General features: G+C 43.8%; 2 protein-coding genes across 2 annotated transcripts in view; one reads left to right on the forward strand and one right to left on the reverse strand.

The window, feature by feature from the left end:
* The window catches only part of CAPN14 (calpain 14), a 42,366-nt gene extending 30,171 nt beyond the window's left edge, over positions 1-12,195 (reverse strand). Inside the window, 1 exon segment of the mRNA XM_061210876.1 lies at positions 12,157-12,195. Coding sequence (XP_061066859.1) covers positions 12,157-12,195 — 39 coding nt within the window.
* Positions 12,196-20,561: 8,366 nt separating this feature from the next.
* EHD3 (EH domain containing 3) overlaps positions 20,562-25,844 on the forward strand; it is a 28,478-nt gene continuing 23,195 nt past the window's right edge. Inside the window, exon 1 of the mRNA XM_061210806.1 lies at positions 20,562-21,455. Coding sequence (XP_061066789.1) covers positions 21,229-21,455 — 227 coding nt within the window. The 5' untranslated portion in view covers positions 20,562-21,228. The remainder of the gene's footprint in view (positions 21,456-25,844) is intronic.

Raw genomic sequence — 25,844 nt, forward strand, 5'->3', positions numbered from 1 at the left:
TACCATTTAGAGATCTATCTGCATTTAGATTGAGTTTTTAATAGAAGACCCCAAGACATTGCGTTTCAGGAAACAATGAAGGACGTGGTCCAGCTATGAGATATTGAAGGCAAGAGTATTTTTTTCCCTGGATTTGCAGAGCCCGTCATTATATTATGAAAAAAGAAGTGGTTGATAAGTGTTTGCTGACTGACTGACTGACTGAATGAATGAATAGATGTTTCTTCATTTGTAAAATGTAAAGAATGGTAAAGCCTGCCCTCTCCACCCCTCTTGATGTGAAGCTGAAAGGAGAAAAGGAGAGGAAAACTTTCTGTGAGCTCTCAACCATTCGGCTGCTCTTCTGTTGTTCTGATCACATCCCTGGAACTAGTTTAGGCTGAGAACAGTTTTCAAAGGCCTCCTTAATAGCACTCCCTCCTCATCCAGGCTGGCTTTAGGGCTCCTTTCCAAGGAGGGTATGTGGGATCTAGGGCAAAGTGCCCTGAGGAACAAAGTAAAATCAAGGTCAGCCTTAATGAGTCTCCATAGTGACCATGCGCCGGGAGAGTAGACTGGGGCCGGGGCAGGGGTTAGGGAAAGAGAGGCAGGAAGCCCTCTGCTTTCACTGGTGATGCTGTGTGGGAGGGTCCTCTGGGGTGATTACAGGACCATTTGGAGAAATAAGAACTTGGCTGATGGAGCTCCCTACCCACTCCCAACTGCCCCATCTTCCATCTGACTCTGTGAGACATTACACAGCCATAGGTCTCTGTAGAAGTGCAGACACCCCCAGACTCCCCCAGAATGTGAGAGTGCACCTTGAGTTGCCATGTAAATTTCTGTGGGCTTCCGAACATTCACTTGGCCCATGTGGAAGCCAGACCCTGATGTCACTCTTTGTAGGTGAACTAAACGGCGGGCTGGAAGGAAGTGGGTGGTCCTCCCTTTCAGCGGCCCTGTGTAGAAGCAGGACCTCCGAGCAGATTCAGTGGCTCTTGGCCATCCAGCCTGGCTGGTGTAAAAGCCCGGGGGCATCTTCTTGGCACATCCTCTTTTTTTACTTTTTTACAGGCTCCTAGACTGGAACCCCAGTGGGGTCACACCATTTGCTTCTTGCAATTCTTACCATCCTAGTCTTGGAGTCATTCCCTACTCTGATTTCTCCAGCACCTTCCACACTTTTAAAGGACCACCTTTCTGATTTTTCTCCTTTCTGGACATTTCAAAACACACCTGAATAGGAAGGAGTTCTAAAACAGATGTAAATGCGTTCCTCTTATTTTTTTCAGGAGTATTTGCATCTTAAGAGAGTCACAGGCTTTGAACTGCATTATTTGATGAAACAGAAATAGCTTTCCTTCCCCTGATTCACACAGAGCGTGGCCTCAAACCCAAATGGACAGGCTCTCAGCGTTTGGGCCCCTTTCTGGGTAAACAACCTGCAGCACACGCCCTCTGCTCTATTCCAACACACCTTTCACCTGCACACAAACACAAGATGTGTCTTGCCCTCTCTGGTTCAAACTGCATCCATTTTTCAAAGTTCAGGTCAAGTTTCCCCTCCTCCCCAGAGCCTTCTCCAGCTTTCTAGCACATTTTATCTTCTCACAGCTGAGTTACCTCATTGATGCACAGATTTTTCACACCTCAGGAAAGGTATTCTAAGGATCTCTGAGCTTGTGTGACAGAATTAAAAGGAGACTGTTGCAAAAGAAGCCAACATGAAAGAACAATCCCAAATCTGCTATGACCTGGGGAGGATGATGCTGGGTGACAGCACTTCCCAGCCTCCCGAAACCTTGGTACTGGGCTTGAGGAATGGGTGGCCTCGCATCTCAGGCTATGATTTGCACTACTCCAGAAAATCAAGCTATGCAGTTAGAAACCCAGGCAACACTTCAGAAAAAGGAAGTCAATCAAAAACATCTTTCGCAAAAACTATTTGGCAGTCAGTACTAAAGGTAAACATATATACATCATCTGATGCAGCGATTCCTGGATATTACCCAACAGAAATGCTTACATCTGTGTATCACAAAACATGTACAAGGATATTCATAACAGCATTATTCAAAATAGCCCTGAACTGAGAACTACCCACAAGGCCATGAACATGGATAAATGATACTGGGGAGCATTCACACAATAGAATGCTATAGAGCATTGAGAGTGAACAAACAAGGACTACACGCTACCATACAGATGAAAGTCACAAACTTAGTACAGAGTGAAAACATCCAGACACAGAAAGTCTATGATTCCATTTACATAACTTTCAAAAAAGGCAAAACCAATCTATGTGTTAGAAATCAGCTTAGTGGTTACCCTTGGGGTGGAGAGATTTGTCCCCAGACCAATTATGCCACTAATAGTTAAATAGATTCTATTCCTTTCTACTGATTGTTGTGATCATCAGTAGAGAGATTTACAAGGGAGATTGAAAAGCGATACATTCTACTCATTTAAACAAGTCTTGCTTGACTGGACACCTCCCCATGGGCCCTCAATGGCAGGGATGCAGGATGAATCAGAATTTCCGCCCTTAAGGACATCACAGGCCAAGAGAGAGGGCTCTCCTCTCTTCCCTGTGAGGTTTACTCCGTAATGGTCAGTACCCAGCCCATCCAAGAATCCTCACTCTCTAAAGTCAGAGATATGCTCCCACCCTGCCAGGTCTGGAAGATTTCCCCAGACTGAGAAACTTAAGTCCACTTCACTGGCTCAAAGTTAGGATCACAGTTCTAGCCCTGAGCTCCTGTAGACTGAATCTGGCATGTCCGGAACAAAAATGTTTAACCTATATCCAGGCTGCGTCCCACCCACACAAAGGGTGTCTCCCTCTGCCTTCACAGGACAGGGTCGCACACTGAGCTGAGAGCTGACGACCTTCCTCCGGAGCCATCCCAAGCCTCAGATGCCCAGAGGCCAGCAAACTGCTCCAGCATGGTGATTTCTAGATTTCTCATCTAAGCAAGGGCTACTCCTTAGCACCAAACTGACAACTATCATGTGAGGGACCATTTCGCTCTCACAGAAGGTGAGCATCGTCATCAGTGTTTCTTTACATCTGATTTCCCAGAGGACGTCAAACCAGCCTTGCTGCCTGTCAGCACCCAGAGAGCAGCCTGTCTCCTGGGACATCAGGACCCCACCAGGCCCCAGGCCCCATTCAGCCCCCTCCCCAAATCAAGGAGGCTCAGAAGATCCCTGGGAAGTCCTGAGCCCCAGGAAATGACAGCCCCTAGCAGCATTAATAACTCTACCAAATCACCATTGATGGAAATCAGAGCAGGAGGGACCCCAGGAATCACCCAGGTCCAAAGACCCCCTGATTTTAATGAGGAGACTGAGACCAAAGGGCTGAAGTCCACTGTTCTAGGTCACACTGGTGAGCAAACGCAAAGCTGAGAACAACATTCATATCTCCAGACTCCAGACTCTTTCTATATACACTCTGACCTGCAAAGCTCATACCAGGAAAAGCAACTACCTTTCTCACCTTCTGAACCCAGACCTCACAGAGGCCTCAGAGGCTCTGGACCCACACTTGGAGCTAAAGAAATTTACCTGCACAGGAGATCTTGCTTCTTTAAGCAACTGGACAGGCTCTAATCCCAATGCAGATAGAACCCGGCTGCCCGAGACTACTCTTTATGTAAGGTCCTTCTTAGGCACAAGTGCTGGGCTGAGAGTCTGAGTTCCTGCCTTCCACAGTTTTGGTTCCTCCCCACTGTGTGTTCCCTGGAAGGGAGGGGACCGCCCGGGGCTTTGTGATGACATGGTACAAATCCAGTTATTTTCTTAGAACAAAATACAAACAGAACTTGTTCCAGTAATGCCTTGAAGAGAGTTAGTCATCTTCTCAGTTCCAATCTAGGGAGGGTATTTGGAGATACGGCTTAGAGCATTATACCATTGCCGGAAATAATACAATTATTATTTTCCTTTGCGGTCTTCAGAGTCTGATGCAGCTTTTCCTGCTGAGGAGGAACTTTGTGACTCCTTTTTCCTACTGAGATAGGGGAGATCCCCCTCTCCCTTCCCAAATCTGCTCTCCAAATCCCACTTTTCTGCCAATTTTGCCTTCATGTCTTTGACCACTCAAAGCTAGAAGTGTTGACCCCTATTGATTGTTTCCTTACATTTCACACTGGCTATTCCCCCCTCAAAACACTTCCCGGTGCTCACATGGTTGCTCTTTTGGGAAGACTTCTCCTGGGTTCCCAGCACGACTTGCACAGATTTTCTTCCTGGTGATTAAGTCAGTTCCAGCTTGTCTGACTCCACGCTTGCACACCTTGGATCCCTAGGACCTAGAGCGATGGCTGGCACCCAGTGAGTGCTCAGTACATGTCAGTGGAATTAAAAGGTCCCTTACCTCTAGAACTCCTCTCTCCTCTCCCTTCCTACCTGCTTCTCTGCAGTGGCCTTTTGCCCTGACTCTAATCTCTCACACCTCGATCTTTCTGTACAATTATCACCTCACTCGTTTGAGTAATACTGATAAAGAAAAGAGTACTGATAATAATAGCTGTTATGGACTGAATGTTTGTGTCTTCCCCAAAATCCATATGTGGAAGCCCTAACCCCACGGTGTGTCTGTATTTGGAGTAAGGAAAGAAATGAGTTTGTAGTGACTCAGCCCTGATCCGATAGGATTAGCGTCCTTAAAAGAAGAGATACCAGAGGCGTCTCTCTCTCTCTCTCTCTCTCTCTCTCTTTCTCTCTCTCTCATTGTGTACCGAGGAAATGCCACATGAGGGTGCACTGAGAAGGCAGCCATCTACCAGCCAGGAAGAGAATTCTTGTCAGAAACTGACTCTGTCTCTTCTTACCCAACTTCCTGGTACTCTTCTTTCAAAGAACCCGCGTGCTCTACACAAGCCGGACCTTCCCACAAACTTCAGTGCATTCTCTGAAGTATCTCCTTCCTTTTCCTCCAATCAAACTTCTCATTCTTTTAGGGCACTGGAAAGCAATCTGATTGAACTAGTTCTCACTATTGTGTGAAGGGGCTCGCAAATCCTTATCTTCACCATAGGTATTTGCGTTTTAAATAGAAAACTCCTTGCCCTAATCCTTGGTGGTTGGAATCTCAGGCAGTGAAATAAGAAGTAAAAAAGTCCAGGAGAGGAATAAGTTAAGGTGCCCAGTATAGTGAATAGTAACTGTTCAAAAGCGTTCATTCTTGCTTACGTGGATCACTTATGTTTTATATTAGACTCACATTAAAAAACAAACAAAGCTGTTATGTGTCCAATACAATTGTAAATGAGAAAAACTTCTGAAATACTGTGGTTAAGATCTAACCACTGCCCGCATTGATCCCCTTTTTTGCAGATATAAGAGTGAAACAAGAAAATCATGAGATATTATAGCTCTGGCAAGGGTTACTTCTGGCAGCCCTATAGACGGGGATTTAAGGTCCTGGTGGTTATGGCAGCACCAAAGCTTCATAAAACAAATTGACAGTATCTCTGATGTTTCTTCCCACTTGATCCTTATTCAGTTGGTTGTATGTCTTTAAAACTAGGATCCAACAAGGAAAAGAGAAGAGATTTGATTTGTGAGTAGGAGAAAGGAAAAGGAAAAATTGGTGGTTCCATATATAACGTTTAAGCATTAGAAATTTATCCAAAAACCAAGATAATAAAAAGAGGCTTTGTGGGCGAGCTCATAAATTAAAAGTCATCTCCAAGGTTCCAAAGTAAATCCTAAGACCTAAGTTATTAATTTCTTCACACTGAAAATATATTCAGAATGTCATAGGAAAATATTCTTTAAGAAACTCACTAGGAAGTTTGGAAATAAAAACAGACAAGGTATTTTTTCAACAGGAGGGTGTTTTCCTGAGTTGTCAGAGAGTTAATTAGAATTTCAAGGACATTTATTTCTAACCCATAACCCGAGTGAACTCCAATTGTCAAGGTGTGCTGTATCTGGGAAGGGCTTGGGGATGCACTGGGAGTCAGGCAGATCAGGAGGCAGGGCAGGCATCAGGGCAGGATGGTCTGGAATGGGTGAGGGCAAAAAGATGCAGAAATACAGCGGGGTCCAGCTCCAGGCAGGCAGCATCAGAGAGGGTCTAAAACAGCTATGGTGACCTGACCACAGAACACAGCTGAATTCCTAGAAAAGTGGCGGATGTAAGGCTGACCTCCGTCTCTTAGGGAAGAGGGTCTGAGGCAAGGAGCTCTTCTTGGTTTAGGATGCAAGGCAATTGCTTCCCATAGAAAACCATACAACAAAAGAGCAGAATTATTGCAATAGATGTCAAGGGCCCATAAAATATCTAAATTAGGTCCTAGTTATTTCCCCAGTCTTGGGGCAGAATTGGTCACTAAATCTGGGGTGGATGGAGGTTAAATGGAAGCAGAAGCAGGAACCCTCCTCCATCACCCTCCATTCGGGTTATTGTTTTCTCTACCCCACTTTCTCTGACCTAATATTGGTCCAGGGGACCAGGTTTGTGTAGCAAGTAGGGTCATACTGGGGTAATGCTTGGGACACACTTGTATATGACATATATATCATATACATTATATAACATTTCAGTTGACTGGAAGTGCATTTTGGCATTTCTTTAGCAAGTTCATGAAACATCCATTAATCTAGCACTCTGGGCTTTTTTTTTTTTTTTTTTTTTTAACATACTTTCCCCCATGGCCATTGGAAAGAATCTGATAACCTAATTCATGAAAAGATGTGCATGACTGATGACAGTTTAATTGTCAAATGCCAATGATTCAATTATAAAACATAGACCTTGAAACCTAGAACTTCATCTATTAACCATAAGCCACTAGGGGAGATCTTCCTGGCATGATGGGCCTTCCTGGTATCCCCCCCAAAATCACACAATTATGAAGTTATGGATTATTCTTCCAAACAAAGACTGTCCAAAGAGAGAAAAACAAAGGAACAAAAAGGTCTACATTATGATTTGTTTTTTCATTTCTTTTTTAGCTCCTAGTCTGGTTCCCTGACAGATAAAAAAATGTTGTCTAGACTTCTTTCTGTCAAAGCCTCATAGTATACATTTCTTATTTTCTGCCTCTATTCTTAATTGTATTCTTGGCATTATTAAACTTGTCTAACTGATACACAACTACAGAGCATATTGCTAACCATTCTTCTTCCCGGCCCTTACTTTATTCCTGACATCATTTTGCTCTGAGTGTCTCACAATTTTACCTCTACTTATCTGTCGGTGTGGATCTGTTTATTTGTTTATTTTCCATTTGACTTGTGCCCTGGGCTATCTTTATTGGCAGTACGTTTGCCTGCCATTATGATGCTCATGGCAGGGAAAATTGATTTCTGAGGAGAACAGTGTGGTTTCCATATTTCCTTCCAAGAGGTGGCGGCAAGATTTCTGTCAGGAAAAATGCTCTGATGGTAAATAAACCGTGACTAATCCCAGGGGTACAAAAATGAGTATGACACGGTTCCTCATGCCCAGAAAAATCCAAGAAAGGAGGTGAAAAAAGTCCCAAAGCCAGGAGCATCCCAGCCAGGGTGATGACTCCAGTAGAAGTGCCAATAGAGTAGCTCCAATTCCTGAGAGTTCCATCATGCATAACCGTCTAAAGTGATGTCTCTAGCATGGAAGCTTCCGGGTTGCCAATCAAAGGAAATCCTCACCTTTACAATTATGTCTACTAGCCGTCCTCAACCTTGCATTCTCTTAAAATAAGAGTTTCTCTATATCCAGAAAACAACACGCTTTTATGGAATGTGTGGCTTAAAGTTTTCAACAGGACATTGGCAGAAATTTATGTTGAAATATATTTTCCTCCTACAGTTCCATGGAAGGGTTTGTGTGTGCCTTTCAATACATAACAGATCAAACATCCTTTTAAGCCAAGAGCCTAATCTCTGATCAGCCTGAGTGTCTGGGCTTTCGAGGATGAGGCAGCAATTTTGAAAACGTCAGTCACCTAGTCACCCTCAGGTCTGAGCCTCCTAAATGCATGATGTGTTTTACCTTGATCTGCCCTCTCTAGAATTTTGGAATCTGTGTCCTAGAAAGAGCTTACACTTAGAGCCAGATAAACCTGGGGTTTGAACCCAACTCTAACCATTTACTGACTCAGTTTTATCATTTCAGTTTTATCATCTACAAAATAGGGATAGTATACACTTTGTAAGATTAGTGGGAAAATTCAACTATTCATTTCGTAATGAATACAAAACATTTAGTCCGGTGGCTGGTCCATAATAAGCACTCAGTAAATTGTGTTAAAATAGTAATTAAAATTATTCCTTAATGATTGAATTTAGTGCTTACCAAGAGGTCTTTGGGAAACTCTTAACCCCTGGGACTGAATGTGAGCTGCCTGTCTACAGGATATCCAGGGGAAGCTCAGACTGGAGATATGAATGTTTAGGATTATTGGCATACAGATGGTAACCGAAATCTTGCAAGTGGGTAATAGCACAGTAGTAGATTGGTTGTTTTTGCCCTCGCAGGGAACAGTCCTCCAAATATAATTTTTAAAATTTCAGTTCCTTAAATTATCCATAATACAACATAGTGACTGGTTCCCTTACTGTTAACCATACCATATCAGAACATCTGGGTTTATCAATCAGTTCGCCTACACTTGATAAAAACTGTGGTACATGCCCTGCTCTGCCTCGTTCTAGGTACCAAGCTTCTGTTCTGCTCTCTGGGAGAATCATGACACTTCGAACTGTCATGAAAACAAAGTAAGTCATCTGTGTGAGAACAGCTAGCATAGTGCCAGCCATATAACAGGCTTCCAGGCAGCACTGATTGTCCTCATCTCCTATGTTTGGGCTCATGCGGCTCAAATCTTATAATTATTTTTGGCAACTACATCTTAGTGTTGACTCACATTGAGTTTGCTGTCAGTCCAATCTCATGTCTCACATGTTAAAACATGTGAGTTCTGTCCCATCCTGCAAAAGGAAACCCTTTGAGAAGATCCTGGACTGAGCTTCGGTATCCTTGTGGCTATCAGTAGGTATCATTTTCCAAACCTACTATTCCTCCTGTGGTCTCAGTTTCTGTTCACAGAATCACCATCTACCCAGGTTTCTAAGAAACACTCAGAGCACATAACACAAATACGTAATTATGTATGTAGGAGTCTATTTACACACAAATACATGTATCTGTCAAATCTAAGAGGATGCTACATGCCAGATGCTAAGAATACTTTTTTATCTGACCAAAAAAAAAAAGCATTGAAAAAGATCACAACTCCCAAGCCAAGGAGGTGAAAGAAAGAAGAATCCAGATAGGTATCAGAATAGCACTGACATGGGGAACAAAAAAAGAAGGCTCCTTTTTAAAATTTCAACATTGTTTTGAAAATTCTGGCAAAATATGAAATACAATTATAAACTTAAATAGTATAAATAAAGAAGAAAAACACTAGTTGATCCTCATTTAACTGGAAAACTAAGAATGAACTAAAAAGTACTGTATGAATGAGTATTAAGTAAAAAAACTATACGTAAGATAAATACTTTTTAAAGTAATGGCATTCTTATATATAGCAATAAGCAGTTAGAAATTATCATAATAGAAATATCTTTCATAGTAACAATAAAAATATAAAATAACTGAGAATAATCTCAAAGGAAATTTTTTTACCTATTTGTAAACTACAAAAAGTTTACACGGATGTAAAATAAGTGGAAAGCTGTATCATTTCCTTGTATTGAAAATTTAAATATTAAGAAAATGTTAATTCTCCAAAAATTAATTTATAGTTTTATTGAGATTCTGATAAAAAGTATCCCAGTGGTCTTGTTTTGTGGGGGAGGGAAAAGAGGAGGAGAAGGTAATTGACAAAACATCTTCAAAATTAATCTGGATGAGTAAACACAGAGACATAAGATTAATGTCCTTATTGTAAAAACAAGGAAACTTTTTCAAAACAATGAGAAAAACACAAAATGTTTTTAGAAAAATGAAGGATAAACAAAAATAGACAGTCACAGAAGAAATATAAATGACTAATAAACAAATGAAAAATTTCAAACTTTTTTGTAATAATATATACACTCATTTTAAAAAATGAGATATTTTCCAGTTCCCAAATTGGTGAATTTATTTAAATAATAACATACAGTGTTGGGGGGAAAAAAAAAACCCTAGGAACTCTAACATCACTGCAATAGGGATATAAACTGTTGTACCTCTTTTGAAAAGCAATTTGGTGGTAAGTATCGAAAGAATTAATAATGTTCCCAATGGTTCCATTTATAAAATACATATTAAGTAAATAAAACCATGGATGAAGAATTATGTACAAAGGTGTTCATCTTTCAGTGAAACAGAATAGATAACTCTGAAATAAAGCTTTTCTTATTTTTGGCAATAACTCTGCCAGTGACTTACATGTTCGTTATTTAGTACGGTTAATTAAATTAAGGAATTTCCATAGAGTTGAATATTAGCATTCATTCCAATTAATTATTTGAATAATTTTCCAGGATATGTGAAATACACATGGTATAATGTTGACTGGGGAAAAGGCAGAGGATAAATAAATATATATTGACAGAAATAAGATGGAACTAAATTAACCCCAAATTTCATAATTACTTTTCAATTAGAAGGAACAGAAGATTGAGAAAGAGAGAGAGAGAGAGAGAGAGGAGGAGGAGGAGGAGGAGGGGGAAGACAGCAAGGACAAGAAGAAAGTGAGACTAAGAGATTGTTAAAACATGTTAGTAAGGGAGAGTGAATATTCATACCAGATAGTAAGATGTATCATAAGATTACAGTAATTTAAATGGCATGTTACTAAAAATAGTAACAGTTTCAGCTCACTGAAACAGGATAACTCTGAAATAGGGCTTATATTATCCAATAATTTATAATAATGTGTCTTTAAGAAGACTTGACAAATCAAAAGAGAATGGAAGACTATTCAACAGAGAACTGGTAAAGAATCAGGAAATAATTTTGAATACATCACTACTCCACAACTTTATACCAAAAAAAAAAAAAAAAAGCTAATGATGAATTTTAAAGTTACATATAAAAGTTTCAAACTAGAGAACAATTTCAAGAAAATAAAAATTCAAATTCTTGAGCAGGAGAACTCTAAGTTTAATGTAGTAATGGGAGAAATCATAAAGAATAAAACCAATAGCTTTGGGCTTCCTTGGTGGTGCAGTGGTTAAGAATCCGCCTGCCAATGCAGGGGACACGGGTTCGAGCCCTGGTCCGGGAAGATCCTACATGCTGCGGAGCAACTAAGCCCGTGTGCCACAACTACTGAGCCTGCGAGCCACAGCTGCTGAGCCCACGTGCCTAGAGCCCGTGCTCCACAAGAGAAGCCACTGCAATGAGATGCCCACCCACCGCAACCAAGAGTAGCCCCCGCTCGCCACAACTAGAGTATGCCCGTGTGCAGCAACGAAGACCCAACTCAACCAAAAGTAAAAATAAATAAAATTAAAAAAAAAAAAACCCAATAACTTTTCCTATAAAACAATTTTAAACTTAGTAAGCAAAAAAAAATTTTATAATCAAAATTGAGAAGCAAAATACAAACTAAATAAAATAAAAATAAATACAGTTTTTAAATAGAGAAAAATCGAGACATAGTTGCTGAGTAGCAGATTTTTAAAGACAGGAGCAGGCTCTGCTTCTTCAACTTCCACTGTTGTCTGCTTTTGTATTTTTAAATAATGCCTGCTCCTATCTTCTGCCTTTATCAGGTTCCTTCTGCTGGTACACATTTTGTGATGGTCATAGCCTTATTGTTTTACAATCATTAGCCAACTGCAGGCAATTCACATTTCCAGTCTCTCTGCCCATCAAGAGCCACTTCCGTAATGAGTCAAGTTTGGGGCCTGCTCCAGCACTGAGCTAGATTTCAAGAGAGATGACAGCTCAGCCTTCCTCATCAAGAAGCTTCCTCTACCTCCCCTAGTGGGGAGACAGGCAAGATTTACCATCTAGGAAAGATGCTCAAGACTTGTCCTTGTTCCAGGGTCCCTCTGGATTCCTGTGCTTTTGTCGTTTCACTGCTTTGTTACTTTTATTACCCAAGGGGGGTTGTTTAGTGGGATGGTGCAATCAAGGTACTGCCTGCAGGGACAGATTGATATGTCTGGGCTTGGGACCAAGAACTTGCTTCTGGTTTTGCTTTGATCAGGAAGCTCGGAGCCGCACAAGCTGCTCACTTCTAAGGAGCACTGGGTGAGCGCACCTCCGCCCGACATGATCGCTGCACGAGCCACCTGCCCCTTCTCCTCCTATCTACTGCCTCAAGGGTTAAATTATTTTTCAGAATTCAGGAGATTTTGGAAAGCTGCCTCACACCTTTTGTGGATTGATGGGAAAGGAGGTAGGATGATAGATAGCTCCACAGAGGATGCCTGTGTGGGCAAAGCTTTCGACCTCTCTGCGTGAGTGTTCCTCTCGAGGAAACATTCCTATCTTCACTTTCAGCACTGCTGTGAGGACCAGATGCTACAAGGGCAATGCCCACCCTCTAGGAACACAAGTGCTATGAAAGCAGAGACTGAAAATGAAGATGATGATGGAAGGTTTTCTAATTATAGCTCACATCTTGTAAGTTACAAATGTCTTGCCTTTGGGAGATGAGGTTCTCAGAGAGAAAACAGCTGTAGGGGCTCAAGAAGCAGACACTTTAATAAAACCAGACATCCACCACTGCCTCCCATGGTGTGGGCTTTCTTCCTTATGATGCTGGACTTTTCCGGTGAGCTCACCCCTGGTAACCTAGGGATGAGATTATCTTTCTGCCCACGAGAGCTGCTGTGTATGACAGATGCACGTCCCAGCAATTAAGTATCAATAGGTGTGGCAGTAACGGTATGAACAGGGCAGGCTGTTCAGGGACAACTGGACAACTGGACTCAGCCTGTTACTTCATCTCCTTTTCTGTTTATAAATTTCCTGAGTACAATTTCCTAATCTCCTTATTTTTTTTCCAGACTTCCCTTTCTTTGTATGCATTCAGTTTTCATTCATTCAAGGGGAAAGTACAGTAGTTCAAGTAGAAAGAACAGTAGTTCACTTTCCCCTTGAATGAATGAAAACTGAATGAACAAAAGTGAACTTACATGCCATATGTATGTGCATACATATATATACACACACATATATATGCATATATGTAATTATGTCTATAGATAGATAGATATTTGTATAGAGATTATAAAATGGTATTAGGTCCTTAACCTACACTGTGTCAATTTATCGCCATGACAGCATTGTGCAGTGTCATTCTTAGACCGGGTTTCACAAATGAGGATATTGCCATAAGAAGAGGTTAAATAGCTTAGTTTAATTCTCAACAAGAGGAATTGGCTGAGTTGATGCATTTTCCCCTTCAGTGGAGCTCAACAAAATGAGTAAACTATGGTGTAGTCACCTGGGAGGGGCCAGGCTGGGAGGGGCCCAAGCTCTAGGGTTGTGGACACCTGGGCCGCCACTTGAACCGTCCTCCTGACTCCTCTAACCTCCCCAGGTTAGGGCCAGGGCTCAAGCTTTTTTTTATTCCAGGTTGCCACTGCCGTTTTCACCTTCTTCTCCCTCTACTTCTGGCCAGACTTTGGTGGTCTTGGTGAGAAAGGGAAGAAAAAGAAGGAAAAAGCCCAATTTCATAGTGTCACCCTCAAGGGCCTATAGTGAAGGCCACACATTCCACTACTAGCAGTTGTGTTTCTTGGAGCCCACGAGCCACCCTCAGTTAAGATACAAATGAACCGAAAAAAGTTACTCACTGACCAATGATATGCTAGCTTATTAAATACGTCCAGAACACAGGGCAGTGCCCACATAGTGAATAACAATAACAGTGATTATTATACTAAGAGCTAACAGTGTATACTGAGCACTGTCAACGGGACCAGGCAGTCACTGAGCAATCAACATGCATTGTCTCCATTCATTCTCAAAAAACTCTCACTCACAACGGAGCTGAGGCTGGGAGAGTGAAGCCACTTTCCTGAGGTCGCTAAGGATGTGCAGGCCCAGGGACTCTGTCTACTGCAGGTTGTCTGCCTGGGAACCTCAGGGTAACAGACTATAGGAGCCACGTGGTGGGCTTAGGAGAAGCACCTGGTAGGAGAGAGGCCGCTAGGAGCCAGCGGGGGCTGAAAGCGAATGCTGCTGACAGAAGGTTGAGTAGGAAAAAAATTAAGTTCCAGGGGACTACGTGCAGCAGGATATGCTTTTTACAAAGTTCCAGAGCACGAAACCTCAACAATATGCTATTATTAATGGTAACATTAATTTAAAAACCAAGGGAATAAATTCCAGGTAGTGGCTAGCTCTGGGGCTGGCGGGGCACAGGATAAGGGAGGGACACATAGATACATGCAAATTATTGCTAATTTTTCCAGTTCTTGGATTGACTGATGGGTTCACCAGGGGTTCATTGTATTATTTAAAAGTGTGTTCAATAAAAAAAGAAAAAACTGTAACAAAAAAGCCAGGTATAAGGAGTTTGTCTTGAACCACGATTATGAAAAAAATTCTAATTTTGTGTATCTAAGGACCAGATATTTTTTATAAAGGATAGGGGGAAAAATAAATAAACAGCCAAGTACTCATATTCAGGGTTAAGAAATAAAGCACTGCGAATATATAGTTGAAGCCACCTGTGTCCCCAGCCCCAATTTCACTTCCGTCCTTAGTCCCCAGAGGACATTGTTTTCCAGATTGTTTTCTATTCCCTTACTTTTTAAAAACTTCTGAGCAGCATGAACAACAGGGAGTGTTTTTGGCATAATTTAAAACTTTAGATAAGTGGTATTTATTATGCTTTGCATCACAGCCTACCTCGGGCTTTATTTACCCAGCACTGTGTTTTGGCATCAGATCCAATGTCCTCATTTGCACGTTTGTATAGTACTATTTTATTATATGAAATTAATTTTGTTATATGAACATGGCACAATTTATCCACTTTCCTGGTGAAGAAAATTTCATTGTTTATAATATTTTGCTGTTACAAACAATGCCGCCCTCAACATACTTATCTCCTCATGCACCTGCACGTGGGCAAGAGTCTCTCTAGATAACAAGTAGGTGTGGGATTGCACGGTAGATGGAGGACATGCACACCTTGAGCTTTGCCAGGTAATGCCAAATTGTTTCCTAAGGCGTTTATGACAATCTACACGTCCACCAGTGACGAGTGAGAGTTCCCATTGCCCCACATTCTCACCACCACTTGTTATCAACCAATGTTTTTCTTTTTGGCCATTTTGGTGGGTGTGAAGTTCTATCTAATTGTGGTTTGGCATTTCTCTAACTACTGATGGGGTTCAACATTTTTTCTTGCGTTTATAGGGTAGAAGTCATGTAGCCTCTTTTGGAAAAGGAATCTGTCTTTTGCTAATATATGCTAAAACCTCACCACCTTAACCACTGTAACTTGATAATGACTTCTACTATGGCAAGTTCCCTTCGCCTAGTTGTTGCTCTTGCTGTTGATATTGTCTTCTTTTTCTCCTCCTTCTCCCTCCCTCCTCCTTCTTATCTTCCTGTGCCTTCCTCTCTTTTTCTTTCTTCTTCTGCGATACTTTAGCTACTCTTGGACTATTTATTGTTCTACATACATTTTAGAATCACCATGTTAATTTCCATGGAAAACCCCGTTCAGATTTTAATTTAAATTCTATCTATTATTGAATCTGGCAATTACGCTATAAAGAATTCACATCTTTGTGACATGAAATCTTTCCATAATTGAACATGGTATGTCTCTCCCACTTATTTAGAACTTCTTTTATGTCTTTCCATTAAGTTTTATTACTTTTCATCTAAAGGTCTGTACATCTTTTGTCAGATTTATCCCTATGTTTTTTACTTTTTGTAAATGATCTATTTTTAAAAAAAATCTCTCTTGTAACTCGTTATTGTTAGTGTATAGACATGCTGCATCATTACTTGATTCCTTTTTTTAAAAGATAGATTTCCCAACTCTTCACGACTGAGAGCTAGAGTTAGATGTGTCAACATGCACTCGATAAGTTAGATATTCAGGGCTGACATTTAGTTGTACACAATACCATGGCTGTATTAATTACTAAAATATTGAAATATTTCCACAAAGGAACCCCTGACTTCCCCACCAGCACCCTGGCCATCCTGGCCTCTCCCCCTCAACAGACCCAGACCTTCCCAACTTCCAGACACTACTAATGAGGTTTAACATCTTTTCTTATATTTTTAGGACATGCTGGTAGCCTCTTTTATAAAAGGAATTTTTTTGTCTTTTGCTAATTTTTTTCTATTGGAATTTTTTCCTTATTAACATACAGGCATTAATTATATATTTTGGATGCTCTTTTGTGGGTTTTATTATTGTAATATCCTTCATTGTCTTTTGTATCTCTACAAAAAAGGGCCTTAGGCCCTGCTTCGCTGAGAAGACAGACGTCTGTTCTGATTGCTCCATTCCCATGCCATGTGAGCTGTTAAATATTTTGAAAGTTGCCTCTTATGCTCATATGCCAGTGCTAACTTAACACCGAGGGTGAAATATTAATCTGAGTGGTTTCTCAACCAGGGGTGCTGAGAGCTCAGAAAGAGGCGATCAGCTCTGGGGTTCAAGTAGGGAGTCAGGAGATCTGAGCTGTAGCCAAGAAGACTGGAGCCAGCCCCCACCTCTGACAAACCCCACTCGAAACCCTGCAGCTCACCACGCTCCTCCCCTTGGAGTTCCCATGGGCACCTGACCACATGTTTCAGACTTTAAATGCTAAGTCTGCTCTCTTCCCAACTCCCCTAATTGGTGGAACAGTGTCTCCAACCATCTTGTCCCCTACAGTAGAAAATTCAGAATTATCCTAGACTCCATCTTACCCTTATTATTGCTTACCAAGATCTGTCAATTCTATGTCATTAAAAAAGAAAAAATCTCTTGAATATGACTTTTTCCCAGCCTGATTACCCCAACTCCTACATTTTTGAATAGTTTCCTAATCAGTCTCTTGGCCTCCAGCCTCTTTTGCTTCTCCAGCCCCTCCCCTGCACCGCTACCAGCATTAGCAGTCCCACCTGGCCCATTAGCCTACTCTGTTTCCTCATCTGTGGAGCGGAGTATATGGGAGCCATCTGCCTTGGCAGGAGAGAGTATTTTGTCACTGACGCTGATGAGAATGGTGCGAATATAAAGCAGATTGACTTTGAGTTGGTTTTATTATTGTGTTTAAATTCCCTATAGACAAATACATCCCTTTTTGCCTACACCTGGCCAGCTGTCATCCCCTTCTCCTTGGCATGACACTGGAGACATGATCTGCCTCATAGAGCTGCTGCGAAGGTTAAATGAAACAATACTCGCTGGGAACTTAGCCCAGGCCCCTGCACATGGTGAGTGCTCAGTCAATGTTAACAGTTATTAGCAATAACATTATTATTGGTTCCTTATCTCCTCCATGATTCCTGTTTCTGCAAAGCCTTTTGTGCCTGGCCTCAGTCACTCCCTTCCACCCTCCTGAACCCAATACTCTAGGTAGCAAACTGTTTTCTCTGCCTTCACCACACCAAGTTTTTCCATGTTCCCCAGCCTTTGCAAGTGCCCTTTACTCAGCTTGGAATGTCCTCCTTCTTCTCTGTAGTTTCGTCATTTAAGATCCAGCTCATAATCAATGAATTTGGTAAAGTAGCAGGATACAAAATTAATGCACAGAAATCTCTTGCATTCCTATACACTAATGATGAAAAATCTGAAAGTGAAATTAAGAAAACACTCCCGTTTACCACTGCAACAAAAACAATAAAATATCTAGGAATAAACCTACCTAAGGAGACAAAAGACCTGTATGCAGAAAACTATAAGACACTGATGAAACAAATTAAAGATGATACAAATAGATGGAGAGATATACCATGTTCTTGGATTGGAAGAATCAACATTGTGAAAATGACTCTACTACCCAAAGCAATCTACAGATTCAATGCAATCCCTATCAAACTACCACTGGCATTTTTCACAGAACTAGAACAAAAAATTTCACAATTTGTATGGAAACACAAAAGACCCCGAATAGCCAAAGCAATCTTGAGAACGAAAAATGGAGCTGGAGGAATCAGGCTCCCTGACTTCAGACTATACTAAAAACCTACAGTAATCAAGACAGTTTGGTACTGGCACAAAAACAGAAACATAGATCAATGGAACAGGATAGAAAGCCCAGAGATAAACCCACACACATATGGTCACCTTATCTTTGATAAAGGAGGCAAACATATACAGTGGAGAAAAGACAGCCTCTTCAATAAGTGGTGCTGGGAAAACTGGACAGCTACATGTAAAAGTAGGAAATTAGAACACTCCCTAACACCATACACAAAAATAAACTCAAAATGGATTAAAGACCTAAATGTAAGGCCAGACACTATCAAACTCTTAGAGGAAAACATAGGCAGAACACACTATGACATAAATCACAGCAAGATCCTTTTTGACCCAGCTCCTAGAGTAATGGAAATAAAAACAAAAATAAACAAATGCGACCTAATGAAACTTAAAAGCTTTTGCACAGCAAAGGAAACCATAAACAAGACCAAAAGACAACCCTCAGAATGGGAGAAAATATTTGCAAATGAAGCAACTGACAAAGGATTAATCTCCAAGATTTACAAGCAGCTCATGCAGCTCAATAACAAAAAAACAAACAACCCAATCCAAAAATGGGCAGAAGACCTAAATAGACATTTCTCCAAAGAAGATATACAGATTGCCAACAAACACATGAAAGAATGCTCAACATCATTAATCATTAGAGAAATGCAAATCAAAACTACAATGAGATATCATCTCACACCGGTCAGAATGGCCATCATCAAAAAATCTAGAGGGCTTCCTTGGTGGTGCAGTGGTTGAGAATCTGCCTGCCAATGCAGGGGACACGGGTTCAAGCCCTGGTCTGGGAAGATCCCACATGCCGCGGAGCAACTAGGCCCATGAGCCACAGCTACTGAGCCTGCGCGTCTGGAGCCTGCGCTCCACAACAAGAGAGGCCGCGATAGTGAGAGGCCCGCGCACCGCGATGAAGAGTGGCCTCCGCTCACCGCAACTAGAGAAAGCCCTCGCACAGAAACGAAGACCCAACACAGCCAAAAATAAATAAATAAATAAATAAATTAATTAATTACTTAAAAAAAAAATCTAGAAACAATAAATGCTGGAGAGGGTGTGGAGAAAAGGGAACCCTCTTGCACTGTTGGTGGGAATGTAAATTGATACAGCCACTATGGAGAACAGTATGGAGGTTCCTTAAAAAACTAAAAATAGAACTACCATACGACCCAGCAATCCCACTACTGGGCATATACCCTGAGAAAACCATAATTCAAAAAGAGTCATGTACCAAAATGTTCATTGCAGCTCTATTTACAATAGCCAGGACATGGAAGCATCCTAAGTGCCCATCATCAGATGAATGGATAAAGAAGATGTGGCACATATATACAATGGAATATTACTCAGCCATAAAAAGAAATGAAATGGAGGTATCTGTAGTGATGTGGATGGAGTTAGAGTCTGTCATACAGAGTGAAGTAAGTCAGAAAGAGAAAAACAAATACAGTATGCTAACACATATATATGGAATCTAAGGGAAAAAAAAAAAAGGTCATGAAGAACCTAGTGGCAAGACGGGAATAAAAACACAGACCTACTAGAGAATGGACTTTAGGATATGGGGAGGGGGAAGGGTAAGATGTGACAAAGAGAGAGAGTGGTATGGACATATATACACTACCAAACGTAAAATAGATAGCTAGTGGGAAGCAACCGCATAGCACAGGGAGATCAGCTCTGTGCTTTGTGACTACCTAGAGGTGTGGGATAGGGAGGGCAGGAGGGAGGGAGATGCAAGAGGGAAGAGATATGGGAACATATGTATATGTATAACTGATTCACTTTGTTATAAAGCAGAAACTAACACACCATTGTAAAGCAACTATACTCCAATAAAGATGTTAAAAAAAAAAGATCCAGCTCACAGTCATGCTTTCTGTGACATCTTCCTCATATTATCCAGGCAAAAAGAATGCCTCCTCCCGCTGTGCACCCAGGGCCCTCTGCTCCTACCTCCTCTTTAAGGCCGGCCTGGGCTGGAGCTCCTGGAAGGGAGAGACTGTATGTGCTCATCTTGGTGATCAAGTTTGCAACCACAGTCACCAAAATTGTGCCGTAATACCGGTTCAATACTTGTGGAGGTTTTGCTTGTTTTGTTTGGTTTTACTGGACGGAATGAATGAATGAAAATGGTTTTGACTTCATCCTAGACCTAGCAAAAAGTGTGGGTAGTGACAGTTTTGGTCATTCGGGGCAAGCTGATATTGGGCTCTTCTTTCCACGCCCCAAGAAAAATATTCCCAAGTAATAGGGAACCTGTCATCCTAAGGAATTGAACTCAGCAACTAAAGGAAAGACTATATCTAAGAGCAGGGAGAGCGTGAAGCAGGTCAACTCTGTCTTCGCAGCTGTCCCTGAGAGGGCGCTGTTCCCAAATCAAACCTCCAGTGGCCGGGAATGAAACACCAGACCGTTCCCACCGGGCTCAGCATCCCTCCCTTTCCAGGCAGCAAGCGGTCGCGGGTCCCTAGTGGGGCGACTGCCCATAAACATGGCGGCGCCCTGCTCAGCTTCTCCCCGCCGGGGCCGCAGGGCCACGCCAGCCTTGCCAGTACTCGGGGACTTCCTCCGCGAGCCGGCTTCCTGCACGGCTGGCATTAAAACAGGCGCCTGGGGCTGCGGGCTGCGGCTGCAGATGCTGAGCTGTCCGCTGGGTGGGCAGCGCCCCCTCCTCCCCTGAGCCTCTCAGGCGGGCGGGAGCAGAGCCAAAACATCTCTAAACTGCACCCGAACCAAAGCGGGAGAGAGCTGGGGGAGACCGGGGACCCCGGCATCTGACATTTTAATTGCAGGTTTGACTTTTTTCCCAAGATCGCAGCCCTCCCGCCCAGCCCAGATATTTTATCTCCCTCTGGCCTTGGTTGCTGGATGAAGCCGGGCCTGGGCTTGGTCCCAGGAGCAGGGGAAGAGCGCGTTCGCGGCCCCGCGCAGTCGCCCCAGGAACCCCCGAGCCCTGCGCCCCGGCCATGGTGTGGCTGAGCCCCGCGCTCCGGTGAGGCGGCGGCGCAGCTGCGAGCCCGGCGGACCCGCCCTGCAGGACGCCTTCCCCAAGGAACGGGGGTCGCCGGACTCCGCGCCCTCCTGCTGGGACTGCGCACCGGGCCCGAGAGGGCGAGCGGTGGCCGCGATGTTCAGCTGGCTGCGTTCCGATGACCGCCGCAGGAAGGACCCCGAGGTCTTCCAGACGGTGAGCGAGGGTCTCAAGAAACTCTACAGGACCAAGCTGCTGCCCCTGGAAGAGCACTACCGCTTCCACGAGTTTCACTCCCCCGCCCTGGAGGATGCTGATTTCGACAACAAGCCCATGGTCCTGCTGGTGGGCCAGTACTCCACCGGGAAGACCACCTTCATCAGGTGAGCCGGCCAGGGTCCCCACAGCCCACCCAGCCGCCCAGCGCTTACGCCCTCCGCTCACTCCCGATGTCCCCTCCTGCGTGGAGACAAGCGGGAAGTCTTCATTTGAAGGCTCTGAAGAAATCCTTGTGTGCGGGTATCCAAAGCTTACCCCACAATTTCATTGGATGGTCCCCTTCTCCATCCTACCTAGTGCCTCTCCATTGCACTTAGCCCTTGGCTTTGGTGGTCAGTCTGAAGTGTTAAAATTCAGAGCCATCCCTATTCTTCCCATTTTATGGACGGTGAAACTGAAACCCAGGAAGCCCAAGTGAGAAAGCTCCTGGTCGCAAGAGTACCTTAGGCTGGTGGGGTTGTCTTACCCCCTCTCCTTGTAGGGACATACCCTTGATGGGCAGGACCACTTCCCTTGCCTTCTAAAGGCTTCAGCCTCTCATATGAGGTCTTTACAGTTGCAGCTGAGGAGGTGGGCTTGGGAGCCTGTGGCCCTCTGTCTGGTAGTTCCACTTGCCCTTCTTTTATCCGTTTCCTTCACTGAGCAGAGCTCCTACAGATATCTCTTGGAGACTGGCGACAAGCAGTTTCCAGAAGCAGAATGCTTTTTTCTTTTCCATTGATCTTAATGGCTCAGTAATCATATTAAAGTCTTTTGGAGGTGGAAGGGATATTGGCCATGGTCTCATCCAGCCCCTTGACTTGGCAGGTGAGGTAACTGAAGCATAGAGAGGTTAAATACATTGTTCAGAGCCATATAACAGGGTGGGAGGCTGACCTGGGATGCAGGTCCTGGATGCATGGGAGGAGATGGTTGGCTAAATGCCTGTAACTCTGAGGGTGAGTCATCCATCCCCTTGAATTACAGAGTCCCTGGGCTGGAGGGATCCTCAGGAAGTCAGCTTGTCCACCCTGCGTTCAGAGAGGTCCATATATTGTCCACCAGAGTGATAAGGACCTTTCCTATCTTTAGAAGACAGGCTTCTCTCCAGTCCTCAGTCCACACAGCCTTCAAGGCCAGGCCATCTTCCTCGGCCTCATTCACAGCCCTGCAAGCTGTTGAGGGTGCTCGTGGCCCTCTGTGTTGAGAGTCAGGCTTGTACAGAGTGGTGATGTGTTCTGTGCCCACCGCCCCCAGAGTCAATGGTGCTCATCTCCTGTGGAAGGTGTCAAAGCAGGGGTGCTCTTGTTTCCATTCACTGACCAAGCACCTGCAACATGCAAAACACTGTGCTTTGTTTGGCGAGGAAAGCAGAGAAGTTCACAGTCTGGTTCCTGATTTTCTAGATTCAAATTTTCCCTAGCTCTAAGCTTTTAACAGAAGCCTTTTGGAAGCAGGGCATGTACCATACTAACATGTCATGTCTGAATGGAACACCAGATGAGTTTTTCCTTGTGGGGTGGACAGCCTTGGACTCAGCAGCTTTGAGAGGCTGAGTGATTTCTGAAGTTGGGTACCCAGGGGGAATGTTGGCTTTTGGATATCTTATATTGTTGGAACTACAAGGCCCCTTAATGATGAATCTAATTCTTTGCTTCTTAACTTTTCAAAAGGTCAGTACCTCCTTTGAAAATCTGATGAAATATGTGGACCCATCTTTAGAAAAATGCACATACATCCCAAATTTACATATAATTTGGGGGGTTCAAGGGCTGCCTTGGCCCTTAGGGCAAGAACCCCTGATCTAATCCATCTCCCTTATTTTGTTAAACACCCATTGCTGCCAAAGGCACTTCAGAGCTACCTGGGTTCTGTTCACGGTTTCCTTTGTAACACGCATCCTCCGCCTGGCCCGGTTTATGCCCCATGGGAAGCACAGGCCTTTTACAGGTGGCTCCTGCCCTTGCACAGCCTTCTGCAGCCCTCTGGACACACCTTGGTTATAATTCGTAGTACGTTATTTAGAGCTTCTCCTTCCTGTAGCACCAGCACTTACTACTGTGCCTTAGCTCCCTGGGGCCTTGCCTGGGGTCTCAGCTACAGGAGCTCCCAGTAGAGGTTTGCAGAATGGGAGGGGAGATGGGGAGAAGCTAGCGTCCCTGAGGGCAGGATCCTGGAGCAGCAGACGTGCCTCTTGTCTGAGACACTGTCCTGGCTTTGCCTGAGTCATGCTCGCTGTTAACTGGGTCTAAGAAAGTGGCAGAGCCAAGTTGCCATAGATTACTCCTTATCTGAGGGAGACTGGAAGGCCAGGAGAGGCAGATCCCTCCTCTCTCTTATCCTCCGAGTACAAGCGTTCTCCCTCCCTACTCACATCAGTAACTGAATTTAGCTCGTGCATCAAAGGCTGTCTCCCTTTGAGGGAGAGACTACCAGCAGGGGAGGAGGGGCTGCAGCACAGGGAAGCCCTCCAAAACCAAATTACATATTTTCCTTTCTTCTCATTAAATCCACTGAACAGCTATTTTTTTAAATTGGAAAATGCAGACAAGAATACATTTGAGGAAGAAGAAAAAAATGCCCCATCATCCCACGACTCGGGAAACCATTTTAAATATTTTATATATATATATATATCTCTTTCCACCAGTATTTTTAGCTATTTTATAACACAGTTGAGATCATGTAATTTTGTATGTGGATTTATTTCACTTATGGCGTGAGCATTTCCCGGGTAAATTAAAAAAATCTTTGTAAGCATTATTTTTAAGAGCCACATGATATTTCACTGCATGTATATGCAGTTATTCATTTAACCAATCTACTTCTTTTGAATGTTTGAAGTTGTTTCTAATTTTATTTTTTGCTATTGTAGAATCACTCTGAATATCTCTGTGCATAATATTTTTCCACATATTCGACTGTTTTCTCAGAGATTCCCAGAAGTGAAATCACTAGGCCAAAGGTTGTACAGAGTTCTGGGGTTGTTTTTTTGTTTTGTTTTGTTTTGTTTTAACATTTTCTTACTTTTTAATCTTGGTATTAAGAGTCATATTTTTGAGTTGCTTTCCAAGAGGGTAGGCTGGTACAACACCCCTCCCCCAAAGCAAAGAAAGTTCCCCTTGGGGTAGCTAAATGCGCCTGGGTGCAGAGTACAGCCTGCCTTAGCAGCTACGCCCTCTCGCAACCCTGCTTCTTGCCTTGAACACAGCGATTCAGGTCTGTGTTCCGGCCTGAACCTGTGAGGGACCTTTCCCTCGGAAGCAGACTTGCCTCTTCATTCCTCGGCCCTTGGCCTTTTGCCACCTGAGTGTCCATCCACTTTCAGTTATATGTACTTGCCTCAGGGTCTATTTCTTGTCTCAGGAAGAACATACAGAAAAGGACATTCTTCTAACAACTAATTAATGTTCTATGACCTCTGCCTGAAATAACTTCCCTGGCCTAAGGCCCGGCAACCCAGGATAATAAACAATAAATTGGCCTGGTGGATGCTTCCTTCAACACAGGCTGCCTCTTCCAAGTACAGTAGCTCTGTGTCCTTCTGGCCTGACAGCCTTCCCTCCCTTCTCTGCTGTTTTTCTCCCTTCACTCTTCCTCCTGCTGGCCTGAAGCCTCAAGTCCCTCCTCTCTCTCACCGTTTGGCCCCCTGGTCATGGAGGTGAATAACTGGCTGCCCCAGGGACTGCAAGGCCCAGTGTCCCCAGTGTCTGAGGGGCCGCAAGGGAGGCCTCTCTGGACCGCGGCGGCACTGGAGTAGAGGGCCGGGAGCACTGGGTATGGGGCCCAGGGCTGCTGGAGCTAAGCTGCCTGGCGCTCCACAGGGAGATCTGAGCTGGTCTTGAGGATCGCCTGTGGCTCTTCTATAGCGTGACCCAGACTCTCAACTATGAATGAGCACATGGTGGGGTGGGCCAGTCGGGGGGGCTGCTCAGCCAGCCCTTTCGACCTCCCCCACTTTTTCAGGGGGCTCTCTGCATCCTCCCCCCCAAGGTGACGCAGCATTTGCCTGTGGTTGTACCCTCTCCCATCATCTCCCTGGCATCTCTGCTGCCCAGGCCTCATGGCAGCATCACCACCCAGGAAAGATGATTCTCTGGAAAGCTGAAGGGCTAGAGAAGGGGCCATCCTTCCATTCCAGGTAGACCCACTGACCTCTGCCAGGCCCATGCTGCCAGCCACGGCCCCTGCAAGTCCTCACTCCTGTGCCCCCTCTGAGGTCCATGGATGTCCTTTTCCTGCCAGGGCTCTGATCTCCTGGTCCTTAAGTGGGACTAGGTGGAAATCCACCTGCATCTTACAAGGCTTGAGTGTTACTCAAGGGAGCAGAGGGCCTAGGGCAGAGGCACTGGGTCCACCTGCCTGAGGTCCGGCTTAAGATCTGCCTTGAGAGTCAGGAGTGGAGGTCATTGGGAGAAGGACCTCTGGGGAAGGGCTCCATCCCACTCCCACTGACACCAGAACGCAGCCATGGAAAGAACACAGGCGGCCCAGCAGAACCCAGGCTCCACCAG

This window comes from Eubalaena glacialis, chromosome 14 (genome assembly GCF_028564815.1).
Source record: "Eubalaena glacialis isolate mEubGla1 chromosome 14, mEubGla1.1.hap2.+ XY, whole genome shotgun sequence".
NCBI classification, from domain to species: domain Eukaryota; kingdom Metazoa; phylum Chordata; class Mammalia; order Artiodactyla; family Balaenidae; genus Eubalaena; species Eubalaena glacialis.